This window comes from Bison bison, unplaced genomic scaffold (genome assembly GCF_000754665.1).
Source record: "Bison bison bison isolate TAMUID 2011002044 unplaced genomic scaffold, Bison_UMD1.0 scf7180017864239, whole genome shotgun sequence".
Taxonomy (NCBI): domain Eukaryota; kingdom Metazoa; phylum Chordata; class Mammalia; order Artiodactyla; family Bovidae; genus Bison; species Bison bison.
This window is the reverse complement of record NW_011494811.1, coordinates 889,268-914,722: the sequence shown is the minus strand read 5'-3', so window position 1 is coordinate 914,722 and position 25,455 is coordinate 889,268. Positions and strand designations below refer to the sequence as shown.

The following is a 25,455-nucleotide window of genomic DNA, read 5'->3' as shown; positions in this document are numbered from 1 at the left end:
CAGGATGAAATAGCTCAACTGGAATCTATCACCTCCACTAGCTTTGTTCATAGTGATGCTTTCTAAGGCCCACTTGACCTCACATTCCAGGATATCTGGCTAGGTGAGTGATCACACCATCGTGATTATCTGGGAATATAATTATATCTTTAGGAATGGTTTAATTTTTTTTTTAATTTTTTTAATCTATTCACTAATATAGACATTTATTAGCTTGATACAAAAGTAATTGTGGTTTTGGACCATGGATTTTAAATCATTATAAATAGACTTGACCACATCTTTATTAATCAGAATAGGAACCACTACAATCTACACATTTTTGCCGATGAGAAATAAGTTTGTTTATTCCTGTAGTGTAAAAACCCATGCTTCAGGATTTGATGAACTCGTGGAAACATTTTCTGCCTCCTGCTGTTTGTGGAAGTGATTTCTTGCAAAAAGTTGTGGAGATGCTTGAAGAAGTGGTAGTAGGTGAGAGGTCAGTTGAATATGGAGGATGAGGCAAAACTTTGTAGCCCAATTCATTCAACTTTTGAAGTTTGTTAGTGCAACGTGCAGTCAGGCATTGTCATGGAGAAGAATTGGGCCTCTTCTGTTGACCAGTGTGGGCTGCTGGCATTGCTGTTTTCAGTGCATCTTATCAATTTGCTGAGCATACTTCTCAGATGTAATGGTTTCACCAGAATTCAGAAAGCTCTAGTGGATCAGATGGGCAGCAGACCACCAAACAGTAACACAGTGACCGTGACCTTTTTTGGTGCAGGTTTGGCTTTGGAAAGTGCTTTGGAGCTTCTTCTCGGTCTAGCCACTGAGCTAGTCATCACTGGTTGTTGTATAAAATCTACTTTTTGTCACACATCCTAATCCAACCAAGAAATGTTTTGTTGTTATTGCATAGAATAAGAAAATATGACACTTCAAAACAGTAACTTTCAGTCAGCTCATGCGGCACCCACTTATCCAGCTTTTTCATCTTTCCAGTTTGCTTCAAATGCCAAACAACCATAGAATGCTTGACATTGAGTTCTTCAGTAACTTCTCGTGTAGTTTTAAGAGGATCAGCTTCAGTGATCCTCTCAATTGGTTGTTGTCAAATTCCGATGGCCGACCATTACGCGTCTCATCTTCAAGGCTCTCGTCTCCTTTGCAAAACTTCTTGAACCACCTCTGCACCCTGTACATTGGTTAGCAGTTTTTGGGCCAAATGCATTGATTGTTGTTGCAAATTGTCTCTGCTGCTTTACAACCCATTTAGAACTCAAAGAATTGTTCAAATTTACCTTTTATCTAGCAGCATTTCTAAAGTAAATATAAACAGCAGGTAATAAGTCATTAGCAAAAAACATAAGCAAGAAATGCACATTAAAATAATGTATAACATAATTTAAGAATGTGTTTAAGAACATATCCCAGTATCAATCAGCAAAGTTCAACAATGCAAACCATAATTACTTCTGCCCCAACCTAATGAACCATGAACTTCCAGATGTTCAAGCTGGTTTTAGAAAAGGCAGAGGAACCAGAGACCAAATTACCAACATCCGATGGATCATGGAAAAAGGAAGGGAGTTCCAGAAAAACACCTGTTTCTGCTTTATTGACTATGCCAAAGCCTTTGACTGTGTGGATCACAATAAACTGTGGGAAATTCTGAAAGAGATGGGAATAGCAGACCACCTGACCTGCCTCTTGAGAAACCTGTATGCAGGTCAGGAAGAAACAGCTAGAACTGGACATGGACAAACAGACTGGTTCCAAATAGGAAAAGGAGTACATCAAGCCTGTATATTGTCTCCCTGCTTATTTAACTTCTATGCAGAGTACATCATGAGAAACGCTGAGCTGGAAGAAGCACAAGCTGGAATCAAGATTGCCGGGAGAAATACCAGAAACCTCATATATGCAGATGATACCACCCTTACAGCAGAAAGTGAAGAAGAACTAAAGAGCCTCTTGATGAAAGTGAAAGAGGACAGTGAAAAAGTTGGCTTGAAACTCAACATTCAGAAAACTAAGATCATGACATCTGGTCCCATCCCTTCATGGCAAATAGGCAAACAGTGGAAACGGTAGCTGACTTTATTTTTTTGGGCTCCAAAATCACTGCAGATGGTGACTGCAGCCATGAAATTCAAAGACACTTACTCCTTGGAAGGAAAGTTATGACCAACCTAGACAGCATATTAAAAAGCAGAGACATTACTTTGCCAACAGAGGTCCGTCTAGTCAAGGGTATGGTGTTTCCAATGGTCATGTATGGATATGAGAGTTGGACTGTAAAGAAAGCTGAGTGCTGAAGAATTGATGCTTCTTCGGAGAGATCACTCCTGGCTGTTCATTGGAAAGACTGATGTTGAAGCTGAAACTCCAGTACTTTGGTCACCTGATGCGAAGAGCTGACTCATTTGAAAAGACCCTGACACTGGGAAAGATTGAGGGCAGGAGGAGAAGGGGACGACAGAGGATGAGATGACTGGATGGCATCACCGACTCAATGGACATGGGTTTGGGTAAATTCCGGGAGTTGGTGATGGACAGGGAGGCCTGGTGTGCTGTGGTTCATGGGGTCTCAAAGAGTCGGACATGACTGAGCAACTGAACTGAACACATCTATTAGAAATTCTGACTTCTGATTTTTTTGTTTACATTTTTTCCCTTGAACTTCAAAGGTCATTAAAAGTTAACAGTTTTCCTCTAAGACAACTTTACTGTTACATACATACTTCTTACATCTTTACGTATTTTTAAAGAGATTGCTAGAATGTGGGCCATTGTTTACTGAAGTAACAGCATTTAGACCCAGTACAGCCTGTAGAACAAATTCAGCTTTTAATCTTTTAATCATCATATTTCATGATTCAAAATTATTAATCTAAATAACGTAAGTCATTTTGAGACCAATTTACGGTTGCTTTTCTTTTGTCTGAGAGAAATAAATAGTGTCAAACGTTTGTTGAATAATACTTGTTTTGAAGCAGAATTTATACACAGTGAATCTTAAGTACATAGTTTGACAGGCTTTGACAAATCATGTACCTGTGTAATATACACCCCTAGTGAGATATAAAATAGTTTCTCACCATCAGAAGGTTCCCTCATGTTTGTTCCCAGTCACTTTTATTGTAGGTTTTGTACCCCTTTTTCCCTTCCTCAGAGTTATCACTTTCAGTTCTTTGAGCTGATTCTCATGGTGTTTGCCTCCGTATCTCTAAGTAACTAACTTATACTTCTTAAAATTTGTCAAGTTTTAGGCATTAGCCATGGACTGCACATTATGGAAGCTGTAGACTTACCTTTGTTTTGCCTCTCTCCCCACATTCCTATGAGACAGTCTTCCTTGTCTCCCTCATACACCTGATGTGTTTACGTTATCATCACTATGCTAATGCTGTTCTTACATACATTTCATTTTCTCCTCTATTTTGTTGCCTTATGTATTTATCTCTCTTTCATTCTGAAACTCTTCACATACTGTTTAATTTTATGCTCAGTAAATTCAAACATAAAAGGAAGTTCAGTTTTTGGTTCCACCAGTTAACTGGACGTACTTAAACCATCTCTGCCTTAGTTTCTTCATGTATAAATTAGAGAGTAACAGTACATATCTCCGAGGATGATTGTAAGAATTTATAAATACTTACAGAGATCTGAGAAAGGAGCTTGATACAGAGTATGATATACATAATATGATGATGATGATTAGATTTTTATGTAGCCATTAAAGAAAAGGTCTCTGTTGTGGTGTGGAACAATTTCCAAGACTTTATTATTAAATGGGGGGGGAGCATGTTGCATAATAAACTACCATTTGATTGTGTAGTCCACCATTCTCCCCTCTTGAATCCCTAAAGACAAAGGTGCTTACCTCACAGGCCATACTTAAGAACTGTTAACTATTCCTTTCACCAGTGTTGTCTACTCTGTACCAGGTACCATGCTAGCAGACTCCAGAGATACTACAGTGAGCAAAGCAGACATGGCATATCCACATGTCTGCTTGACCTCAGAAGCTAGCTTTGTATTATTTATTTCTGGGAATATACAGCTATTCACTCAAGAAGCACTGAATGCCTAGTGCTCTAGGGAATATAATGGCATGTGAACAAAGGCATCCAGAAAGCAGCATACCAAATGTCAGCAGTTTGTTTTGCCTTGAGTATTACATCATGTGTTGCCTCTTCCTGCTCCATTATTATGTATAATCAAAAGTTTGCGACAACAGGTTATTTTGTTTTTAAAAAAATAGGACATGGTTTACTATAAACTTAATATGACTTAAAATTTGACAGAAATTGATAGCAGCATGTATCAGAAACAAATGTGTCATTCCTAGCATATAGTAGAGCTTTAGTACCAAAAGCAACCTGATGATCATTTAGCAATTAGATTCTAGTTCATCAGAAAGTAATAATAAGTCTTACGGAATAAAATGCAATTGATAACATTACTGAAAAGGTTTTGTTTAATTCAGTTATCTTTCTCTTTATGTCAAAATACTGACATAAAAGGATTATATGGTACATTGTGAATTAGAAACATATTGTTCTGTCAAACTTTTTTTTCCAACAGGATTCTTGGGATGGCCAGCATATTCCAGTGCTTTTCTCCATTTTTTGTGGCTTATTAGTGGCAGTATCCTATCATCTCAGCCGACAAAGCAGTGATCCATCTGTGCTTTTGTAAGTGATCACTTGTTATTGAATTAGAGAAATTTAAGTAAATTGGCATTTCTTTCTAATTTAACTCCCAAGATCTGTTTTTCCACTGCATTGTCAAAACACTGTTGACTTATCTATATTTGGTTTCAAAATATATTAACTTTGGGTCATTGTAATCACCAAGGCCTAGAGTATTTGTTAGTTTTTTGTCCTCCAAGATGTAACACTGTATTTTCATTAAAATATTCTTATTGTATGCTTATTTATGGCATCTTAAACTTTGTCATTTGTTAATTAGTAAATATGGGCTTTCCTGGTGGCTCAGACATGGGTTCAGTCCCTGGGTTGGGAACATCCCCTGGAGAAGGGCATGGCAACCCACTTCAGTATTCTTGCCTGGAGAATCCCCGTCGACAGAGGAGTCTGGTGGGGGTAGTCCCTGGGGTCTCAGAGTCAGACATGATGACTGAGCGACTAAGCATGCATACACACGATGAGTAGATACAGTTGGATCACTTCGTTTTCTATTATATCATAAAGTTTATTTGTCGTTTGAAGTACTAGTTTATAGATTATGATTTTCTCTCTCTCTCTCTCTCTCTCTCAACATAAAGCTCTTTGGTGCAATCCAAGATTTTTCCAAAAACAGAAGAGAAAAATCCAGAAGACCCTTTGTCTGAAGTAAAAGATCCACTGCCTGAAAAACTTAGAAATTCTGTTGTAAGTTTTAACTTTTTAAGATCACCCCAAATAAATAAATTTTATACAGTTCATCATGTTGTATAATGAACATTTTAGGGGGCAACACAATTTTAGTAACTGGGAAAAATACATGTATATTGTTACTGTACATGGGTGGTTTTTATTTCAGATTTTCACATGTAAGAAAGGCGCATTCCTCAAAGTTTGTTTTGATGTAGAACAGTATGCTAAATATTCATTTTACTTAAGGTGAAGGAATACAGAGAAGAACTATACAAAAAAGATCTTCACGACCCAGGTAATCACGATGGTGTGATCACTCACCTAGAGCCAGACATCCTGGAATATGAAGTCAAGTGGACCTTAGGAAGCATCACTACAAACAAAGCTAGTGGAGGTGATAGATTCCAGTTGAGCTATTTCAAATCCTGAAAGATGATGCTGTGAAAGTGTTGCACTCAATATGCCAGCAAATTTGGAAAACTTGGCAGTGGCCACAAAACTGGAAAAGGTCAATTTTCATTCGAATCCCAAAGAAAGGCAATGCCAAAGAACGCTCAAACTACTGCACAATTGTACTCATCTCACACTCTAGTAAAGTAATGCTCAAAATTCTCCAAGCCAGGCTTCAGCAATACCTGAACCGTGAACTTCCAGATGTTCAAGCTCGTTTTAGAAAAGGCAGAGGAACCGGAGATCAAATTGCCAACATCCACTGGATCATCAAAAAAACAAGAGAGTTCCAGAAAAACATCTATTTCTGCTTTATTGACTATGCCAAAGCCTTTGACTGTGTGGATCACAATAAACTGTGGAAAATTCTGAAAGAGATGGGAATACCAGACCACCTGACCTCCCTCTTGGGAAATCTATATGCAGGTCAGGAAGCAACAGTTAGAACTGGACATGGAACAACAGACTGGTTCCAAATAGGAAAGGAATACGTCAAGGCTGTATATTGTCACCCTGCTTTTTTAACTTATATGCAGAGTACATCATGAGAAATGCTGGGCTGGAAGAAGCACAAGCTGGAATCAAGATGGCCGGGAGAAATATCAATAACCTCAGATATGCAGATGACACCACCCTTATGGCAGAAAGTGAAGAGGAACTAAAAAACCTCTTGATGAAAGTGAAAGAGGAGAGTGAAAAAGTTGGCTTAAAGCTCAACATTCAGAAAACAAAGATCATGGCATCTGGTCTCATCACTTCATGGGAAATAGATGGGGAAGCAGTGTCAGACTTTATTTTTTGGGCTCCAAAATCACTGCAGATGATGACTGCAGCCATGAAATTAAAAGACGCTTACTTCTTGGGAGAAAAGTTATGATCAACCTAGACAGCATATTCAAAAGCAGAGACATTACTTTGCCAACAAAGGTCCGTCTAGTCAAGGCTATAGTTTTTCCTGTGGTCATGTATGGATGTGAGAGTTGGACTGTGAAGAAGGCTGAGGGCCGAAGAATTGATGCTTCTGAACTGTGGTGTTGGAGAAGACTCTTGAGAGTCCCTTGGACTGCAAGGAAATCCAACCAGTCCATCCTAAGGGAGATCACTCCTGGGTGTTCATTGGAAGGACTGATGCTGAAGCTGAAACTCCCAATACTTTGGCCACCTGATGCGAAGAGTTGACTCATTGGAAAAGACCCTAATGCTGGGAAGGATTGGGGGCAGGAGGAGAAGGGGACGACAGAGGATGAGATGGCTGGATGGCATCACCGACTTGATGGATATGGGTTTGGGTAGACTTTGGGAGTTGGTGATGGACAGGGAGGCCTGGTGTGCTGCAATTCGTGGGGTTGCAAAGAGTTGGGCACGACTGAGCTACTGAACTTAACTGACATTCACTGAACTTAAGCTGTTCACATAGTCTAAAAAATAGAAAACTTTAGAGAACTATAAAATTGCCTCAAGATATAATTTAAGCAATTTCTCCTAACTTTAGTTTTCATGTTAGCAGAGGACATTTCTTATTAACTATAGTAGGGTATTTCTGAATCTAGCTTAAAAGCATAAATCTGTGGTGATGATGACCATAGACATAAAGAAGTTTTTGGGTTTTACTGTAACTCCCAAAAGAATCAAAATTTATTAAGTAAAATAGGACATGTACATGCAATTTCAACATTTCAGAAAGCCAGTGAAAATATAACTGTTATCCAAAATGATATACCCTATAGAAAAACTTAAGGATCTCATTTCTTTTTCCCATGTAAAACTTACAGACGAATGAGGGAAAACCTTCATTCTAAAAGATTTTGTTATGATATATTTACTGTGTGTGGAAATAGTTAAGCTTGTTTAATTTCCTTAAACAATCCTTGGTACAGCATCGAACCAGGATAGGAGGTAAATAAAACTTATGGTAGTTAGTTATTATGTGTAAGAAATACCTGGAAGTGCTACAGAATAGGATCAGTGAAAATTTATTTCTTAAACTTGGCCACTTGGGAGGAAAGATGTTGTTTAAATTTTTGTGTGATGCTTGATAAATTATTTTGTTCCACAGAGCGAGCGTCTACAGTCTGACCTAGTAGTGTGCATTGTAATCGGTGTGCTGTATTTTGCTATTCATGTAAGCACAGTGTTCACAGTATTGCAGGTAAGGAATCATTTTGTTCTTTTCACTGGGGGAAGATAACTGTTTGGATTCACTTCTGACTTGATCATAATGCTAAAATATATGACTTTGTTTGGTTTTAACAACAAATAACTTATTTTTCTCATGGTTTCTCATGGGTCATGACTCTGAGAGTTGCTTAGATGATCCCAGCTCAGTGTGTTACCCTAGTCATATGCAACTGTAGTCATCTGAGGCTGTGAGTAGGCCTCACTTCCTTGCTGACTGTTGGCTAGATAGCTTAGTTCCTCTCCGTGTGGTCCTCACCATGGGCTGCCGAAGTGTCCTCACTAGCTTCTTTGCCCCAAGGCTGGTGATCCTAGAGAGAGAAGGCCCAAGACCGGTGTCCCGATCTTTTATAACTGTTGTGGATGTGGCGTACCACCACGTCTTCCTTATCCATAGCTCACCCTGGGCAACCTGCTATAGTGCGGGAGAGGAATACAGGCAGGCATAAACATCAGGAAGGGAGGATCATGGGAACTGTTCTGGACTGACTTCTACAGTCTGCCTGCTTTCCTCCGTGACTGACATCCTTGTAAACTCCCCAGAGTCTCGTTCTGTTACAGCTGGAAGTCCAGAACCTCATCCTGTAAATCGGGCCCGGGTGTGGGTGGTGCTCCCCAGATGGTGGTCCTGCAGGCCTGTGGCTGCCCTCCTCGGTGCTCTTCATTCTCTCGTGCAGACCCGCGTTTCTACATGTCGGCAGTTTGCCTGTTGTGCCCCTGCGCATAGTTTTCTTCATGTTTTTGTGCTTAGGGTACGTTGCATCTGTGGTCTAGTTTTCACCAGCTTTAGACAATTTTGGTCATTATTACTTTAAATGTTTTTTCCCTTTTTCTTCTGCTGTCCCTCCACCCACTCCCACTCGTGGACTCCAGTTACATAATCTTTGGCCTCTTGAATTGGTCCCACAGTTCACTTTTTTTTTTAATTCTGTTTTTCCCTCTGCATGTTTAATTGTGAATAGTTTCTATTGCTTTGTTATTAAGTTCACTAATCTTTTCTTCTGTAATGTTTAATCTACAGTTAATGCCATCCAGTGTATTTTTTAATCTCAGAATTAACAAGTTTCATCTTTCAAAGTTGGTTTCAGGTCTTTTTTATATCTCTCATGCCTCTGTTTACTTTTTTGAACTTAATGTAATTCCCTTCTATCTCTCTTAATGTCCATGTCTCATAATCCTAACTTTTGTGTTACTTATGGGTTGGTTTTGATTAACTGATTTTTTTTCCCCCATGAATCATAGTTTCCTGATTCCTTGCGTGCATGGTTGTTTTTGATTGGATGTCAAGCATTATGTTTTGCCTTGTGGGTACTGGATATTTTTTTATTTCTAGAAATATTCTTGAACTTTGTTTTTGGCCCTAAGTTCCTTGTAAACAGTTTGATCCTCTCAAATCTAACTTTTAAGATTGCTTAATTGGGACAGGGCTAGTCAGTCTAGGGCTAATATTCTGCCTACCTTTGAAGGCAACACCCTTTGGAATACTCTGCCTAGTGCTCTGGGAGTGTTGCATTTTTCCAGTCTGGCTTGGGAGAACAGGCACAGTAGTGCCTGCTGTGTGAGTTTGGCATGGTTCTTTCTCTGGCCACACATGGTCTGTTCCCACACATGTGTGACTCATTCCCCTGAATACTCGAGCTAGACCCTTTGCAGATCTTCCTCCATGCATTTCTCTGTCCATGCAGTTTTCTGTTTAGAAAACTGTTTACTCTGATGAGCTCTAGTTGCCTTGCTATGCCCAGCCTCTAAGTTCCATTTCCTCCACTCAGGAGGTTGCAGGCTTACATGGGTTCCCCTCCCTGCAGTACAGTCTGAAAATTCTCTAAGGGCAGTAAGCTGGAGCAGGCCTGACACTGACCTCATCTGCTCTCTTTCTCTCAGGGTTCACTGTTTATTTCCTTATGTCTAATACATTGCAAAACATTGGTTCATGCATTTTATTGTATTTCATGTGGAATAAAGTAAGTCTCTATTATTCCATTTGCCTGTAAACAAAGGTTGTATTATTTAATTTTAACATTTTTGCTTGTTTTCTTCTTTTCCAATTTGATCCATTAACTCCTGAGTACCTTGCAAACTGAGTGAGATCCTGTGAGTCTTCAGGGGTCAGATGCAGGCCTCTTTAGTTTCTAAATAATTAGTTTGAATATTTGAAGTGATGGTACTTTGTTTTTTTTGTAAATTTAGTCATACACAAGAACTCTCTTCCAAACTACATAAAGACACAACAAAATAATACTATTTTAAGTTTGGGCCTGATCTTCAAATTTACAATTATATTTAGCTAATGTCTTTTATCTCTGTTAGTAAAAATTTAATACATTGCTCTGCTAGTCACGTAGAACATTACTAGAGTAGGAAGTGGTACACCTCAGGCCATACTCTAGTTACATTGGCAGTGTGAGACACCAAAGTAGTTAACACATTTTAAAATATCTGTATTACATGACCAGCCACTAACTTTTATAGCTGTTTTAATCAGAAAATTACATAATATGGAAATGTTAACTGTAGACAAATGTTTAGTTCTCAGATGCTGTAAGTGACTAAAATTGAACTGACAAATTAGAAGTTCTTCTTTGAGTCATTTTCAAAATCACTTGTAATTTTTTCAACTTTATCCTTGCCTTAGCCTGCGCTCAAATATGTGTTGTACGCCCTGGTCGGCTTCGTGGGTTTTGTAACCCATTACGTGCTGCCTCAAGTTAGGAAGCAGCTGCCGTGGCACTGCTTCTCTCACCCTCTGCTCAAGACGGTGGAGTATAATCAGTATGAAGTTCGAAGTAAGTGGTTCATTAACACTTTTCCTTTCAATACTGTGGATTTTTTCTTTTACTTAGTGGACAGGCAGACAGTTAAATAAGTTTCATCAGGTAACACTTTGGTTTGTGTTTCTCAGCTCTTTGTCAGACCTTTTGCAGGATGCTTTCATTTCATTTGAAGTCTAATTGTCAGTGCTAACTTTCCACAGGATAAGACCTTGCTCTTTCCTCCTCTAAATTGTCCATCACAGACCTCTCATTGATTAATCCTTTGGGTATGTCTATGACTTCTCTTTCCAGCCCCACCTTTACCCTCAGTTCTTCCTTGCCATTTGCAGGCAACTCAATCCCCTGTAAGACTTCCATCTGACATATTTTTAACTCATATCATAAAAGGAATAGGTTTCTGTTTCCACCAATGACACTGTGTCCTACCAGAGAGAGTTTTAAAAGTTGATCAAGAGAAAAGAGGTGGAAAGCACTTGTAATTGCTTTTTCTCATTCAGATAATTTAGGATAGAATATAAAATGACTAAAAAGAAGTAGAAGGCCGGTCCATTCCACAAGTGTTTTACTTGTTGCTATAAACCTTTACTTTCCATTATAAGTTATCAGTCTGGTTCATTGGCTCCATAACCTATAATGGCCTCTAATGTACTATACTTCCTCATTTTAGAGAAATAATAAAAGTTAATATCTGTGTCATCATTGTTATATGCCATTGATTAAACAAGCCAGTGTTTAATGAATTAATATGGAGAGTGAATTTCTCAATTGTTCGGAGATAACTTCTGTAAAAAACTCGAAAGTGTTTGAAAGATTTCCATACCAAACTTGACTTTGCAATCTCAAAGCAAATTTCCCGAGCTTTTTAGCAGAATTGCTTAAGTCGTCATGGTACTGTGATCTTGAACATTGTTTTGATCCTGGAGAGATAATTAACCAAACAATAATGTGTAGATTGCAATAAAATGACACAAGACTAAAAGAATCTGTACTGGTCCGTTCTTACTGTAAGGAAAATAACTCATAGTGATGTAAATATTTTTTATGGTTAATTATTGATTGCTTTCATATGTAAATGTTAGCAAGTACATCTGGTTTGTTTTAAAGAACAGTTTTCATTAAAGTTAACCATTGATCTTATAGTTTGTTTTCATCTTAACAACATTTAGTCCAAATTTTTTTCAATTTTGAAAAAACATTTTTCACTTATTAAGAGTGTTAGGCATTAGCAAAGTTGATTTTAACAGCTATAAAGAAAAATACCCATTAGAAAACTTCTTAAAGGCAGTTGACATTATTTTCAGATAGTTGGAGAACCTTATTTTAAATCTTTCAGTTTATCCTGGACACTTTCCCCAGTGACGTTAAATGTTCAAGTATTGGGAAAATGTTGCTGGTAATGAAAATGACACTTAATGAAGTGTGTGAATCCAAAACATACCATACTTTCAAAGCTCTTCTGATTTATATATTAAAGGTGTATGTGTGAGTGTAAGGATTTTTAAAACAGTTTAATGGATCATTTATTTCTTTTGGGTGAAAGGAACAGTTATCTTCAATAACCTTTTCTCCAAATGTTATAAGTGTAAATAAGAGAAAGTTATGGTTAAAAACTGAGGTTTCAAGAAGTAAAGCTTAAAATGAAATTCAGCTCATCTAAATTTAACATCTGAGTTGGAAAATTGAAATGTGGCTCAGAATTCATAAAATTGACAAATGACTGATGTATTGGATTTTTTGCATTGTTAATAGTAGAGCTGAATTTGAGTAGGAAGATTTTCCTTTCTTATGACATTGACAGACTGTTTTATGCATTAAAATGCATGTATACATGGTCTTCTTAACTTAATATTGCCTTGTTAGATGCAGCTACTGTGATGTGGTTTGAAAAACTTCATGTGTGGCTTCTTTTTGTGGAGAAGAATATCATCTATCCTTTGATTGTTCTCAATGAACTTAGTAGCAGTGCAGAGACAATTGCAAGTCCAAAAAAACTGGATACAGAGTAAGTATGATATTCCTCTTATCTAAGTTTGACTGGTGAGAACTGTCATAGCACTCTCTTCTCTTAGGTTATTGATCAAATATTGAATAATCATTGTCTCTTTGGTGCAAAGTACTGTGTGAAAAATTGAGGTGAAATTCAGTCTTTGAGTTCCCTTTTCTGAACATCTGTTTCTGCTCTAGACATATTACTACTCCAGGCATCTTATTGTCAACCTATATTTTATGAGATGACATTTATTAAATAAGGTTCATTTTACTGTTAGATGGTAAGTTTTGGAGATGATTATTTTTGTATACTATGTGAGTCAGACCATTTAGGTGGTCACTTGCCTATACAGTCATCCTGTAGGCCTACTAGGTACATGTTGTTGGGTAAGCATTAATATGATTTTTTTCCAGCATTGTTTCATGTTCATTTTTATTGGGCTATAGTTGCTTTATAATGTTGTGTTAGTTTCTTGCTGTACAGCAAAATGAATCAGTCATACATATACATATATTGACTCTCTTTTAGATTTCCTTCCTATTTAGGTCACAACAGAGCTTTGAGTAGAGTTCCTTGTGCTGCATACTACACCCTCATTAATTACCTATTTTATACATAGTAGTATATATATTTCATTATTAATATGTTTTTATGTGCTAAATGCTATTAATGTTAAAGCAGTAGGAATACTGAGAACCTGGAGAACCAAATGTCAAAATTGCAATATTGTCACTTATTTGTGTGTGTGTGTGGGTTTTTTGTTACTTATTTTTTAAGCATGCTTATTTATATAAAGGATCAGAATCATGACACATTATTAAAAAGGAATGTTTGAAGTTTAAATTTGATATAATATTCTGAGCTTAGTAAATGAAATGGTAATTTTTCTGAAGTTCATAATTATCTAGAGTTTTCAGTTATTAGTTGATTAACGTTCTTTCTCTGTACTGTAGATTAGGTGCTTTAATGATCACCATTGCTGGTCTGAAGTTGCTGCGGTCCTCTTTTAGCAGTCCTACCTATCAGTATGTCACAGTCATCTTTACTGTGCTCTTTTTCAAAATCGACTATGAAGCTTTTTCAGAGACCATGCTCTTGGATCTCTTCTTCATGTCTATACTCTTCAACAAGGTAATATCTGAAGAAAACATTCTTGTCTGTAAAAAGTGTCTCCCTAAGTGGTATGCCATTTAGTGAGGATTATGCTTGCATTTCATTTGTTTCATTATCTTTTAAGTAATATCTTTCTTTGGTCAACCAGTTATTTAGAATTAGAATCCCTAAACAATACCAGTCAACTGTGACCCATAGAAGATACATTTCTTGCTATAGGTAGGAAGGTGAAATTAAATATATGGGAAAATTAAAGGAACTCTAATAAGTATATATTTTTGAATACATGGGATCTTCCAAAAGGGGGTGTGATTTTGGAGTTTAGAAATAGACATGGTAACAATTGAACTGAGCTGTGGGCAGAGGAAATAACCTGATGCTGAGTGAAAATGGTAGAGACTGAGAGCAACGAACCCATGTGGGAACGATCAGACACTAGTTTATTTGCAGAATACTCTGAAGTTTACAGAATGCTTCTAAGATTTGTTTTCCACCCATCAGATAGGTGCTTTTAGTCCTACAGATGAGATGGTAAAACCTGCATCTTCTGCCTCCAAGAATCTTTTTGCTAAACCGTACTGCCTTTCTGAATGACTTCAGTTGTGCAGATTATTTGAAATTAAATAGAGTTTAGATTTTGTTTTAACACTGACCACATACAAAGGACTTTGACATATATTATCCCATTTGATAGGTAACAGAGAGCTGAAGCGTATGAGCAGCTACAAAACACAATGAAAGCCCAGTTTTAGAAAAGTTAGCCTGGTCAGCCACATTTGGGATGAATTGGGGAAGAGAGAACCTAAAGGTATGGAGAACAGCTTAAGAGATTGTGACAGTAATTTAGATTTGATAGAGATCTGGCCTAGCATGGGGACAGTGCAAATGAAAACCATTAATTGAGCAAGGTTTCAGTAGTAGTCAGTTTCTAGATACTGTACTATAGATCATGCTAAATAGCTTCTAAAATATTGCAGTATCATATTTGCTCAATTACTAATTCATTTACATTTGTATCACTTATTTCCTCTTTTAGTGAGCATGTTTAACCAAAGGAGGAAGCCAGAAAGTTAGTTTGAATTAAAAAAGCATGTGATTCCTCACAAACTTAATATTTAGATTGGAAATTGTATTGAATCTTCTTATACTGGTTGGAAAAAAGTGAAAGTTGCAGTAAAGTATAAACTAAACAATCCCTGAAATAGTCACTACACTTAACTCACATTAGTTTGCATTTTCTTAATACTTTCATTTGTGAGGCAGATTATTTTTGAGAGCAGAGCATGTTCCAGAACTATTCTAGATGCTTAGGCTACGTTGGTTAACAAAACAGAGAAAGGGTAAGGAGTTTGCATTTTATATGGCTACTTCATAGAACTTAATAGTCATACTAAGTAGTATTGAATATTTATTTTAAGATACCATTGTAAGATATACCATCAATTTAATAATATTTCAAGAAAACAATTACTCTGAATATGAAAATGGTTTCACCAGCCACTTTCCATGTCCTTTTTCTTTAATATTACAGTCAGATTTGAGTACAGTCTGTATTTAGAGATGGAGGAGTGTTCTGAGTCACTGTTTTTAAGCAGTTGTAATGGTTTCTGATAAGTCTTCCCGTCATCTTGATCGCATTAGTGCAGAGGATTGTCAGCACAATTTTGAGTCATGGCAGAGAATGCAGGGGTTCATCTGCATTTTCTGATTGGTTGAGGTTGTGATTTCTTTTTTAACTTAGAAATTAAACAAGTTCATTTGTAAATCAGCTAAATAATTTAAATTTGAGGTGTTTGGTGCCTGAATCATGGCATTGAGTAAGTCAGAACCTCTTGCTTTTGAGATTCTGTGATCTGTTCTAAGAATGGGCTCTTGTGTTGCCTAGCATGCAGAGGCAACCTTAGGCAAAGGCAATAATTGTGTTTCAGTGTTGAAGACATATTCAACAGCAAAACAGATCCTAATTTAAATAAGATGGAAATGTACATTATGTTTCCATTGGCAGTAATAGTTCTGATTATGAACAGATGCCTGATACACACTAATAAAATTCTTAGGCAAATAGGCAGTGACAACTGTATTACATCTTATCCCCTTCCTGGCTGCTTTCAAATTCCTTTTGACATTGCCTTTAAAACATGCTCAGTTCCCAAAGCACCAAAATTTGAGGGAAATGTATTAGAATAAAAATACATATTTATTGCGTAAGTTTTACAGACATCTATATTTCCTACCTTTTTTTTTTTGTTTGTAGTTGTAATATAACCAGTAGAGAGCATAGAATAAAAAATAATAATAATCCATAAGTCAGTTAACCGTCTTTACTTAAAAACATGTGTGGTGTTTTGGCAGGGTCATTTCATTTCAAAATCATTTTAGAAGTTTTTCATTTTCTATTTTAAAAGTCTGATAAAAAGCTTTTTGCTGTTTTTTTTTCCTCCTACAGCTTTGGGAACTCCTTTATAAGTTGCAGTTTGTGTATACTTATATTGCCCCATGGCAGATTACTTGGGGTTCTGCTTTCCATGCTTTCGCTCAGCCTTTTGCAGTGCCCCGTATCCTTCTAATAAAAATTTTATAAGAAAGGGCAGTCATATCCTTGATGAGAATGTTGGTTTGTAGGCATAACTTTTCCCAGGCATAGAATATAGGGTACATGCATGCGTGCTAAGTCACTTCAGTCATGTCTGACTCATTGTGACTCTATGGACTGTAGCCCACCATGCTCCTCCGTCCAAGGGATTCTCTAGGCAAGAACATTGGAGTGGGTTGCCATGCCCTCCTCCAGGGGATCTTCCCTACCCAGGGATCAAATCCATGTCTCTTACGTCTCCTGCATTAACAGGCAGGTTCTTTACCACTAGAGCCACCTGGGAAGCCCAGAATATAGGTTACTGTATGATAAATTATCAGAAACTCATAATCCTTTGAACCCATACCTGTACCGATTTTGACTGTTTACTTTGTATTAATGTTTGTGGTCCACAGATCATCTGAGCATGAGGACAGTATTAAAGTTTAATAATTAAGTGATGCTGATTAAAAATTTTATGTTTAATATATGTGAGTATTAAAATCTACGAATTTTCAATACATACAAAATATGTTTAAAGATACATATAAATGAATGAGGGTTCAAAACATTTTCCATAATGATAGGATTATAATTAAACTTTTATGTTCAAAATTTTATGTTCTCATCTTAAATGTACATTCTAAGTAAGCATAAAAGTTAATGACCATGTATGTGTTGATATGCACACTTTCTGTATCTTTAAATTTTAGTTTTTATCGTCTAGAAGTTTAAAACCAAGCATGGTTTGGGTATATCTACCCAAGTGGTACATGGAATTTTACCAAACACACGTTAACAATTATTTATTTGGCTCCTTTCACAGCATCATGCTGGGCTGTACATTCCTGGCTATGTCTTTTTACTTCTACCCCTCATACTGCCCACTGTATGAAGGGACACTTTCTTCTGTATTCCTCTGATGAACCTCATCTTTCTAACTGCTGTAACTGTGGTATGTTTATGAGAGAGGTGAATGTGTGCATGTGTGTGTGTAATAACCAGATAAATGTTAAGATCCTTAACCAGTTTTCCCATAGATTCAGCCATGTTGTTTGTTCAGGCTGCCGTGTCAGCCTTCTTTTCTACTCCACTGAACCCCTTTTTGGGAAGTGCAATATTCATCACATCATATGTTCGGCCCGTGAAATTCTGGGAGAGAGACTATAAGTGAGTAAAGACAAATCTTTGAAAGCCAATTTTTATCTTTTTTTTTTTTCTAGGAAAAGCTATTGACAACATTATTGTAAATTTTTCTTGGTTAATCAGTTTTTGTATTGAAATATTTGAAATTTTATGAATACTCTTAAAGTTCCAAAATTGTATAAAATTGGAAGAGTCAGTCAATTTTCTTTTTTTTTTCTCCTAAGATTTTAAAACATAGTTCTGGTTACATATATTCATTTTCTGTTTGCTTTTAATGTTATTTCTTAGAATTGTTTCACATTATTCTTACTCTGAAACTTTATGCTACACAATGTTACTTCATTATAGCAGTCATAATTAGTTATCTCGTAGTTTTCTAAGAAAGGTGTTTTTAGAGCTAAACGTTTTCTAGATTATTTGTAGTTTTTCATGAGGACAGACTTTTAAATGACCATCTTTGTACATAAAGTGTTTTCTGCATTGAAGCTTAGTTCCTTAGATGAGATGTTTAATATGATGCCTAGAAACTATCTTCGTATATAATCTTTGCAAATTTTTTTCTTTTTTAATATATGAAAATATCTAAAGGAGAAATACTGAATCATGGAGCTTAAACTTTATAAAGACTTATGATATATATTAATGTATTGATTCAGAAAGAGTTTGTACAAATGTATAACTTAGCTGGCCAGCTCCATGACTGCATTTCTCTCCACACTGTCACACATTGGCACATATAATAGGTGAAAATGGTAATCTTGACTTTTGAACAATGAGCTAGCTTATAGGTGTGAAACTTCTTCTCTGGTCTTTTACCTAAAACCACACATAATGTTTCCCTTTTTGGTGAATTTCAGTGTTTATTTATGTCTTTGTTTTCTTTTGGGCCAACTTAACTTTAGTTCAGAATAACTTCCGTGGCAGCAGTTATTAAACTTTTTTGATCTCAGAACCCCTTCACATAAAATCTTAAAATTATTGAAGTCTCCAAAGAGTTCTTGTTGCAGATATTTTATCTACTACACCCCTCAGTGGTGGCTCAGTGGTAAAGAAGCTGCCTGCCCGTGCAGGAGACGAGATGTGGATTCGATCCCTGGGTCAGGAAGATCCCCTGGAGGAGGGCATGGCAGTCCACTCCAGTATTCTTGCCATGGACAGAGGAGCCTGGCAGGCTACATACTGTCCATGGAGTCGCAAAGAGTCAGACATGATTGAAGCAACTTAGCACACACATACACGCACAGATACTGTACAACGTGCTGCGTGTGCTGTGCTTAGTCAGTCATGTCTGACTCTTTGCAACCCTTTAGACTGTAGCCAGCCAGTCTCCTCCATCCATGCGATTTTTCAAGCAAGAATACTGCAGTGGATTGCCATTTCCTTCTCCTGAGGATCTTCTTGACCCAGGGATTGAACCCATGTCTTCTGTGTTTCCTGCATTGCAGGCTAAGTCCTTACCCACTGAGCCATCAGGGAAGCCCAGTACAAATCAAAACTCAGAATTTTAAATGTTTATTAATATAAAGATAACAATAAACTCATTACATGTTAATATAAATGACATTTTTCTAATGAAGAATAACTATTTCCCATTCCACACCAAAAAAATCAGAAGAATGTCATTGTTTTCTTAGTTTTGTAAATCTCTTTAACGTCTGGCTTAATAAAAGACAGCTGGATGCTCTTACTTGCTTCTGCATTCAATCTGTTGTTGCAATATGTTGTTCTGGTTCAAGTATATAGAGTAAATCTGGCCCCATACAGACATATAGTTTGAAAAGAAAGTATTTTAATATCCTTTTTAGATAATTGTGGGTATTCTTCTTTGATCCTTTGACAAATGGTAGTTTCCTAATGATTAGTGGAAATGTGGAATCTAAAACTATATCAGTGAATTTTGGGAACTGTATTACATCAAAAGTCACTGATATGTCTTATAGTGTGAATGGATCTTTTACCCATGCATATGCTTATAACATCTTTATTTATCATTTGGAAAATACTAGTTCAGTAAGTAATGTATTTATTCCAGATTTTGACCTATTTCGTTATACAATATTATATATATATATATTTATATCACCACCAATCTCAAAAGTACTGAAGTATTGGGAAGCTATCAAGCACATAGTGGTAAATGAAAGTTTTCTAAAATTCTAATATTTACTTGAAATCTTAAATTTTTATTATTGGCAACAGGTATAATTATCAGTTATTTTCCTTGAAATGTCAGACTCTCTTTCTTCACTTGAGAAATGTCTGTCAGATACTCAAGTCTGAATAGTCGTAGTTTATTCAAGTGAAAATGGTGATCCATGGGGAAAAAAGCTAGTGCAGTCTGCAGGTCACGTAGCTGCTCAAGTGCTTTCTGTTCAGATAGTCGTCCTATTTCAGAATGCAGCAGAAATGCTTTATGTGTATCGTGTGTGTATTGTATCACACACGATATTAAAAAGACCTGTACTGAGGGACTGCAGTTTAATAAAATGAATATTTTTGTTGCTTCATTAAGGACATTTTTAAGGGAAACTGAATTTTTATTTGTTTTTTCTTGTGCATAGGTAGCAGTGAAAAATAGTACAGTTTGGTGCCACTGCCTTGATTCATGTTAAAGCATCAGTAGTCTTATCCACCATTGTTTTTGCACCATCAGCGCAGTTGTCAACACAGTGGGGAAAAAAACAAAGCAAATACCAGTTCAGTACTATTATGAAAATGGTTTTGATTTGGAAAACTCCCTGAAAAGATCTTGAGTCTCATGCTCCAGGTTCTGGAGACCACATTTTGGAAACCACTATTTTAATGAACATTGTCCCATGGACATTAATATTTCCTTTACAAGGAATGTTTCATGCACTGAGTATTTTTAGGAACTGTACAGTATACATTTTTTCAACCTAATCAAAATTTTTTACATTAAACTCATCACTGTATTTCTATACACTGTTCAGTTAAAAATCAGCTAAGAAAAAAATATGTGTTTATATATGATAGAGGTAGAAGAGTAAAAAATAAATCCTTACCCTAAAATTGTTCTATTGGAGAACTTTATCAATATGTTACTAAACAGATTTTTCTCATTTTCATAAAGTAATATTTATTGCATCTGTATTGTATAGTTTTCTCACTTTTAATTATTAGGCTTCTTTAATATAAAAAAGCATACTAAAGATGTTTTGTTTTGCCCTTTTCAGCACAAAACGAGTGGATCATTCAAATACCAGACTAGCGTCCCAGCTTGATAGAAATCCAGGTAATAGCCCTATTTTTGAGTAAAGAAGCAAGTCTAAGGAATTTGTTATATTTGTACTTCACTGTCAACTTGCTGGGAATCCTCTGTGGCATCCAGAGGTCATTTTTTTATTAACTAAATATCCTTTGCTTTGTTTTACTTCAGCAAAGTACATGTGAACTAGAGTATCTAAAATTTATATACTCATCTTTTATAAAATGCATTTTGAGAATGCTGATAAGCATAAAAACTGCCATTCAAAGGTTTTTCTTACATAGGTTAAAAAAGTAGAGCACGGTGAAAGTAAAACTGCTGAGGGGTATTGAAGAGTATGCAGTCTGAACTTTACTTATTAATATGTTTGCTTCTCTGCCTCCCCAGATGTTTAGATAAGTGTTAATGTAATTTCATTTAGCTTATTGTATACAGAGAGGTCCTCTATAGGAGCCAAATAGCCACTCAAGGTAAGACTTCATTGGGTGAGATTTTGCTGGTCTCATTACATGACTGAGCGACTGAACAGACAGATCATTACCATTATCTAAACTTTGGGCCTATGGGCCTACCTATTACCTATATTCTGGCACAGAAAGAGTGAGTCTCATTGCCCCAGCCATAAAAGATTAATGTATCAACTGGAATATCAGTGTATTAATCTACTAAAAGAAATATGGCTCCCCATAGACTGGAATATTTGTTTTCATTGACTCACAGATTACTCAAGTACTCTGCTTGAGAAACTAAATTATAGTTATCAGATTGATTCATAATTATAAAATTGGATTAAGGAGGACTACTTATTTGATATTAATGACTGTTTATCATGTTCTGGTGGGTGAAACAGCTGTCTCAACTCCGATATGTCCTTGGAAGGGGCTTGGAATGTTGCCTTCCTGCGTATCACAGAGACCAATGTCTGGCAGTAATATGCACACTTTCATAATGAGCAGACAGAGCATCAGATATAACTGTTTTATTGAAGCTTGAGCCTAAGCTTTCCTTTTTATTTTGTTATTTAGTTAAGCTGAGTTTAAAATAAGCATTTAGCTTAGTATATATTGCATTTAGCTTAGTATATATTGCCATTCTTTAGTTCTATACTTTGGGCACCCATTTATAGATTATTGCTTTGGATGCACTACTTTTGAAGACAGTCATTTATTGGGTGATGTTTTATCATAATTTTTTTTCTTAAAGGATGACTAATGAATTTTTCTGATTCCTTGTTGCTGTTACTATATATATGGTTTATTTCTGTTAAACTAATATTAGACATCTCAATATACAGTTGTTTTTTGTTTTGTTTTTAAGTGACCAGCTTTTTGTTTTGGACTGTCTTGTTTGTCCAAATCTCATATCACTGATGGGAGGCCATCTATGGGGTCGCACAGAGTCGGACACAACTGAAGCGACTTAGCAGCCTCAGCAGCATATTACTTAACTCCCTTCTTTTACCATTGTTGGGCTTCCCTGAAAGCTCAGTTGGCTAAGAATTCGCCTGCATTGCAGGAGACCTGGGTTCGATCCCTGGATTGGGAAGATCCCCTGGAGAAGGGATAGGCTACCCACTCCAGTATTCTTGGGCTTCCCTTGTGGCTCAGCTGATAAAGAATACGCCTGCCATGCGGGAAACCTGGGTTCGATCCCTGGGTTTGGAAGATCCCCTGGAGAAGGGAAAGGCTACCCACTCTAGTACTCTGAGGCCTAGTATTCTGGCTTAGAGAATTCCATGGGTTGCAGAGTTGGACATGACTGAGAAACTTTCATTTTATCAAAATAGTTTGATAAAAGTTAGTTTATCAAAATGAAACTTTTTATCTTGTTGTGGTTTTAAATTGCTTTTATCTTTATCATTTCTCTTACATGGTTTTAATTATAAAGTTAATTGAGCAATGATAGAAAAGATCATGGTCTGCTAAAGAGGCGGAAATGACCTTAGATCTTATCTAAGATCTTATCTAATCCAATTCTTGCATTTTATGAATGGGAACCAGAGATTTAGAGAGGTTATGTGACTTCTAACTCTGAGAAATTTTCCCATTGTCCTTTGTTTCATTTTTCTGTAGAAAGTCTAAGGATATCTAAATATTGTCCTCCTTGTTAAATATACATATAACCCTAACTGGAAATTAGTTTTAATACTTTTAATAATCTTATTTGTAGATATAAAGGGGACTTAAAATAATTTAACATTTTTTAATCCCTTCTTATAGGATCAGATGACAACAATCTGAATTCCATCTTTTATGAGCATTTAACCCGATCCCTACAACACAGTCTATGTGGTGACTTGCTCCTAGGACGGTGGGGAAACTATAGTACTGGGGACTGTTTCATTCTCGCCTCTGACTACCTCAATGCGTTAGTCCACCTTATAGAGATTGGAAATGGGCTGGTGACTTTCCAGCTGCGAGGACTTGAATTCAGAGGTAAGGTATTAACCTTTAATTTCTATAACGTACTCCTGTGACATCTAAGTTTTATGTGTTTACATCTCCAATAGAAAGTTATAAGATCTTTAGCCTTTGGAATTGTGGAAGGAGAAAAGCTATTAAAGAGTAATTACTAGTTTTTTTCCAAATTTCACATTCAGAGAAGAACAATTTTTTGCAATATGCTTGGTATGTAAAGGTAGTATCTATAGTGTATAATACACTTGTTTTCCTGGTGATAGTGAATTTCTGTTCTGTGCTTGCCCTCTTGTTTGTCTCTCTGTGATTAGCGCATACATTCATTAGAGGCAGAGATTAGCTGAGTTACTTTCATGTGGTTGCCATGCCATTGTCTGCAACAGTTTTTTTTAATTGAGATGAAATTCACATAACATCAATTTTAAAGTGAACAAATCAGTGGCATTTAAGTGCATTCATGATATTGCACAACCACCACCTCTGTCTAGTTCCAAAGCATTTTCATCATCCCCAAATAAAACCTCACATCCATTAAGCAGTGATTCCCTCTTCCCCCGCCAGCCCTCAACAAATTTGTATACTGACAAATGAAGCTATTTTTACACAGAAAATTGTGCATTCAGAAACATATGAGCTTGATGTTATCAACTGCTATAAAGTGAATGTCTTGTAGGCAGAAATGAAAACTTATTTCATAGGAATTGAAGGAGTCCTATTAGTGCACATGTATCCAACCTAGGGAACATTAGGACTGGAAAGTTCTTAGAGAAAGCATTCAAGCAGTGTTTTGATCTATTCTAAGAAGTACCATAGGTGTTTTTAACTTGAAACAGGAAATAAAGCATTTGTCAAAGCATTTGTCTAAATAGAGGATCAAATCAGACCTGTACCCTATAGCTTTATTTTTGCCATAGTATTGAATCAGAAAGTTTGCACCTTTTTCATGTAATATCTTTGTTAATAAGCAAGTGCTTTTCTAAAGTTACTGCATTCATCAGAAATTAAGATTTTACTTGTGTAACTCTGAGGGTAGTAAATGTTAATGTTTGCTATTTATTTGTAATCCATTCTCTCTCTCTTTTTCAAAATGTCCTATTGTCTTATGATTTGTTCCTGACTCTCCATCAGAAGCTCAGAACCTTAATTCCGTCTCTTCTAGGATCTTAACCCACTGCTGTTCAAATTGAATGCAATTGGTCTCATCCAAAAGTTGGCACCCCCTCACCACTGCAGATACCACTGCTGTAACTTCACTTTCTTCTTAAATTGCTGGCACCTGAAGATTTCACCTTTGCTTTTTTAACTTTTTCTTTAACAAATATTTTGTGGGGAGGCTATTTTATCCAGGATTTCTGTGTGTGTGAATTGGAAAGGAGTCCTTCTTACTGCTCATTCCATCAGATTGGTCAGAAATGCTCCAAATCAAAAATCGATACAAAATTTCACTCTCCCAACCTTACTCTCTGGTACCAAATAGATTCAAATAAAATTTTGGATAAATCTTTTCCATCCAAACTCTCATTAAGAACAACTCAAATCATTTTGGGAATGCAGTACTCGTTAACTTTCTGAAAGTGAAAATGTTAGTCATTCAGTCATGTCCAACTCTTTGCAACCCCCTGAAATATAGCCTGCCAGGTTCCTCTTTCAATCGAATTCTCCAGGCCAAAGTACTGAAGTGAGTAGCCATTCCCTTCTCCAGGGGATCTTCCTGACCCAGGGATCAAACCCAGATCTCCCACATGACAGGCAGATTCTTTACCATCTGAGCCACCAGGGAAGCCCCATGTTATCTTCGGAACTCATGTTGAGTTTCAATAGCAAGAGGCCCCTGTAATTCTTCATTCAGCCATAGTGATTCTTTTTCTTATGGCAAATTCAGTTACGTCCTTTCCGTGGTTAAAATTTTCAGTGGTTTTTCACTGGTGAAAGAAATCAAAGAGAACACTAATAGATGGAGAAATATACCATGTTCATGGATTGGAAGAATCAATATAGTGAAAATGAGTATACTACCCAAAGCAATTTATAGATTCAATGGAATCCCTATCAAGCTACCAACAGTATTCTTCACAGAGCTAGAACAAATAATTTCACAATTTGTATGGAAATATAAAAAACCTCGAATAGCCAAAGCGATCTTGAGAAAGAAGAATGGAACTGGAGGAATCAACCTACCTGACTTCAGGCTCTACTACAAAGCCACAGTTATCAAGACAGTATGGTACC

The 25,455-nt window shown here is 36.5% G+C and overlaps 1 protein-coding gene across 1 annotated transcript in view; it reads left to right on the top strand.

Moving 5' to 3' along the window:
- Positions 1 to 25,455, top strand: part of PCNX (pecanex homolog (Drosophila)) — a gene marked incomplete at its 5' end in the record, with an annotated part of 186,085 nt that overhangs the window by 118,737 nt on the left and 41,893 nt on the right. The window contains 10 exons of the mRNA XM_010846813.1: positions 4,573 to 4,682; positions 5,276 to 5,381; positions 7,873 to 7,965; positions 10,624 to 10,774; positions 12,623 to 12,764; positions 13,706 to 13,883; positions 16,312 to 16,420; positions 17,478 to 17,607; positions 20,778 to 20,836; positions 23,029 to 23,244. Coding sequence (XP_010845115.1) covers positions 4,573 to 4,682; positions 5,276 to 5,381; positions 7,873 to 7,965; positions 10,624 to 10,774; positions 12,623 to 12,764; positions 13,706 to 13,883; positions 16,312 to 16,420; positions 17,478 to 17,607; positions 20,778 to 20,836; positions 23,029 to 23,244 — 1,294 coding nt within the window. The remainder of the gene's footprint in view (positions 1 to 4,572; positions 4,683 to 5,275; positions 5,382 to 7,872; positions 7,966 to 10,623; positions 10,775 to 12,622; positions 12,765 to 13,705; positions 13,884 to 16,311; positions 16,421 to 17,477; positions 17,608 to 20,777; positions 20,837 to 23,028; positions 23,245 to 25,455) is intronic.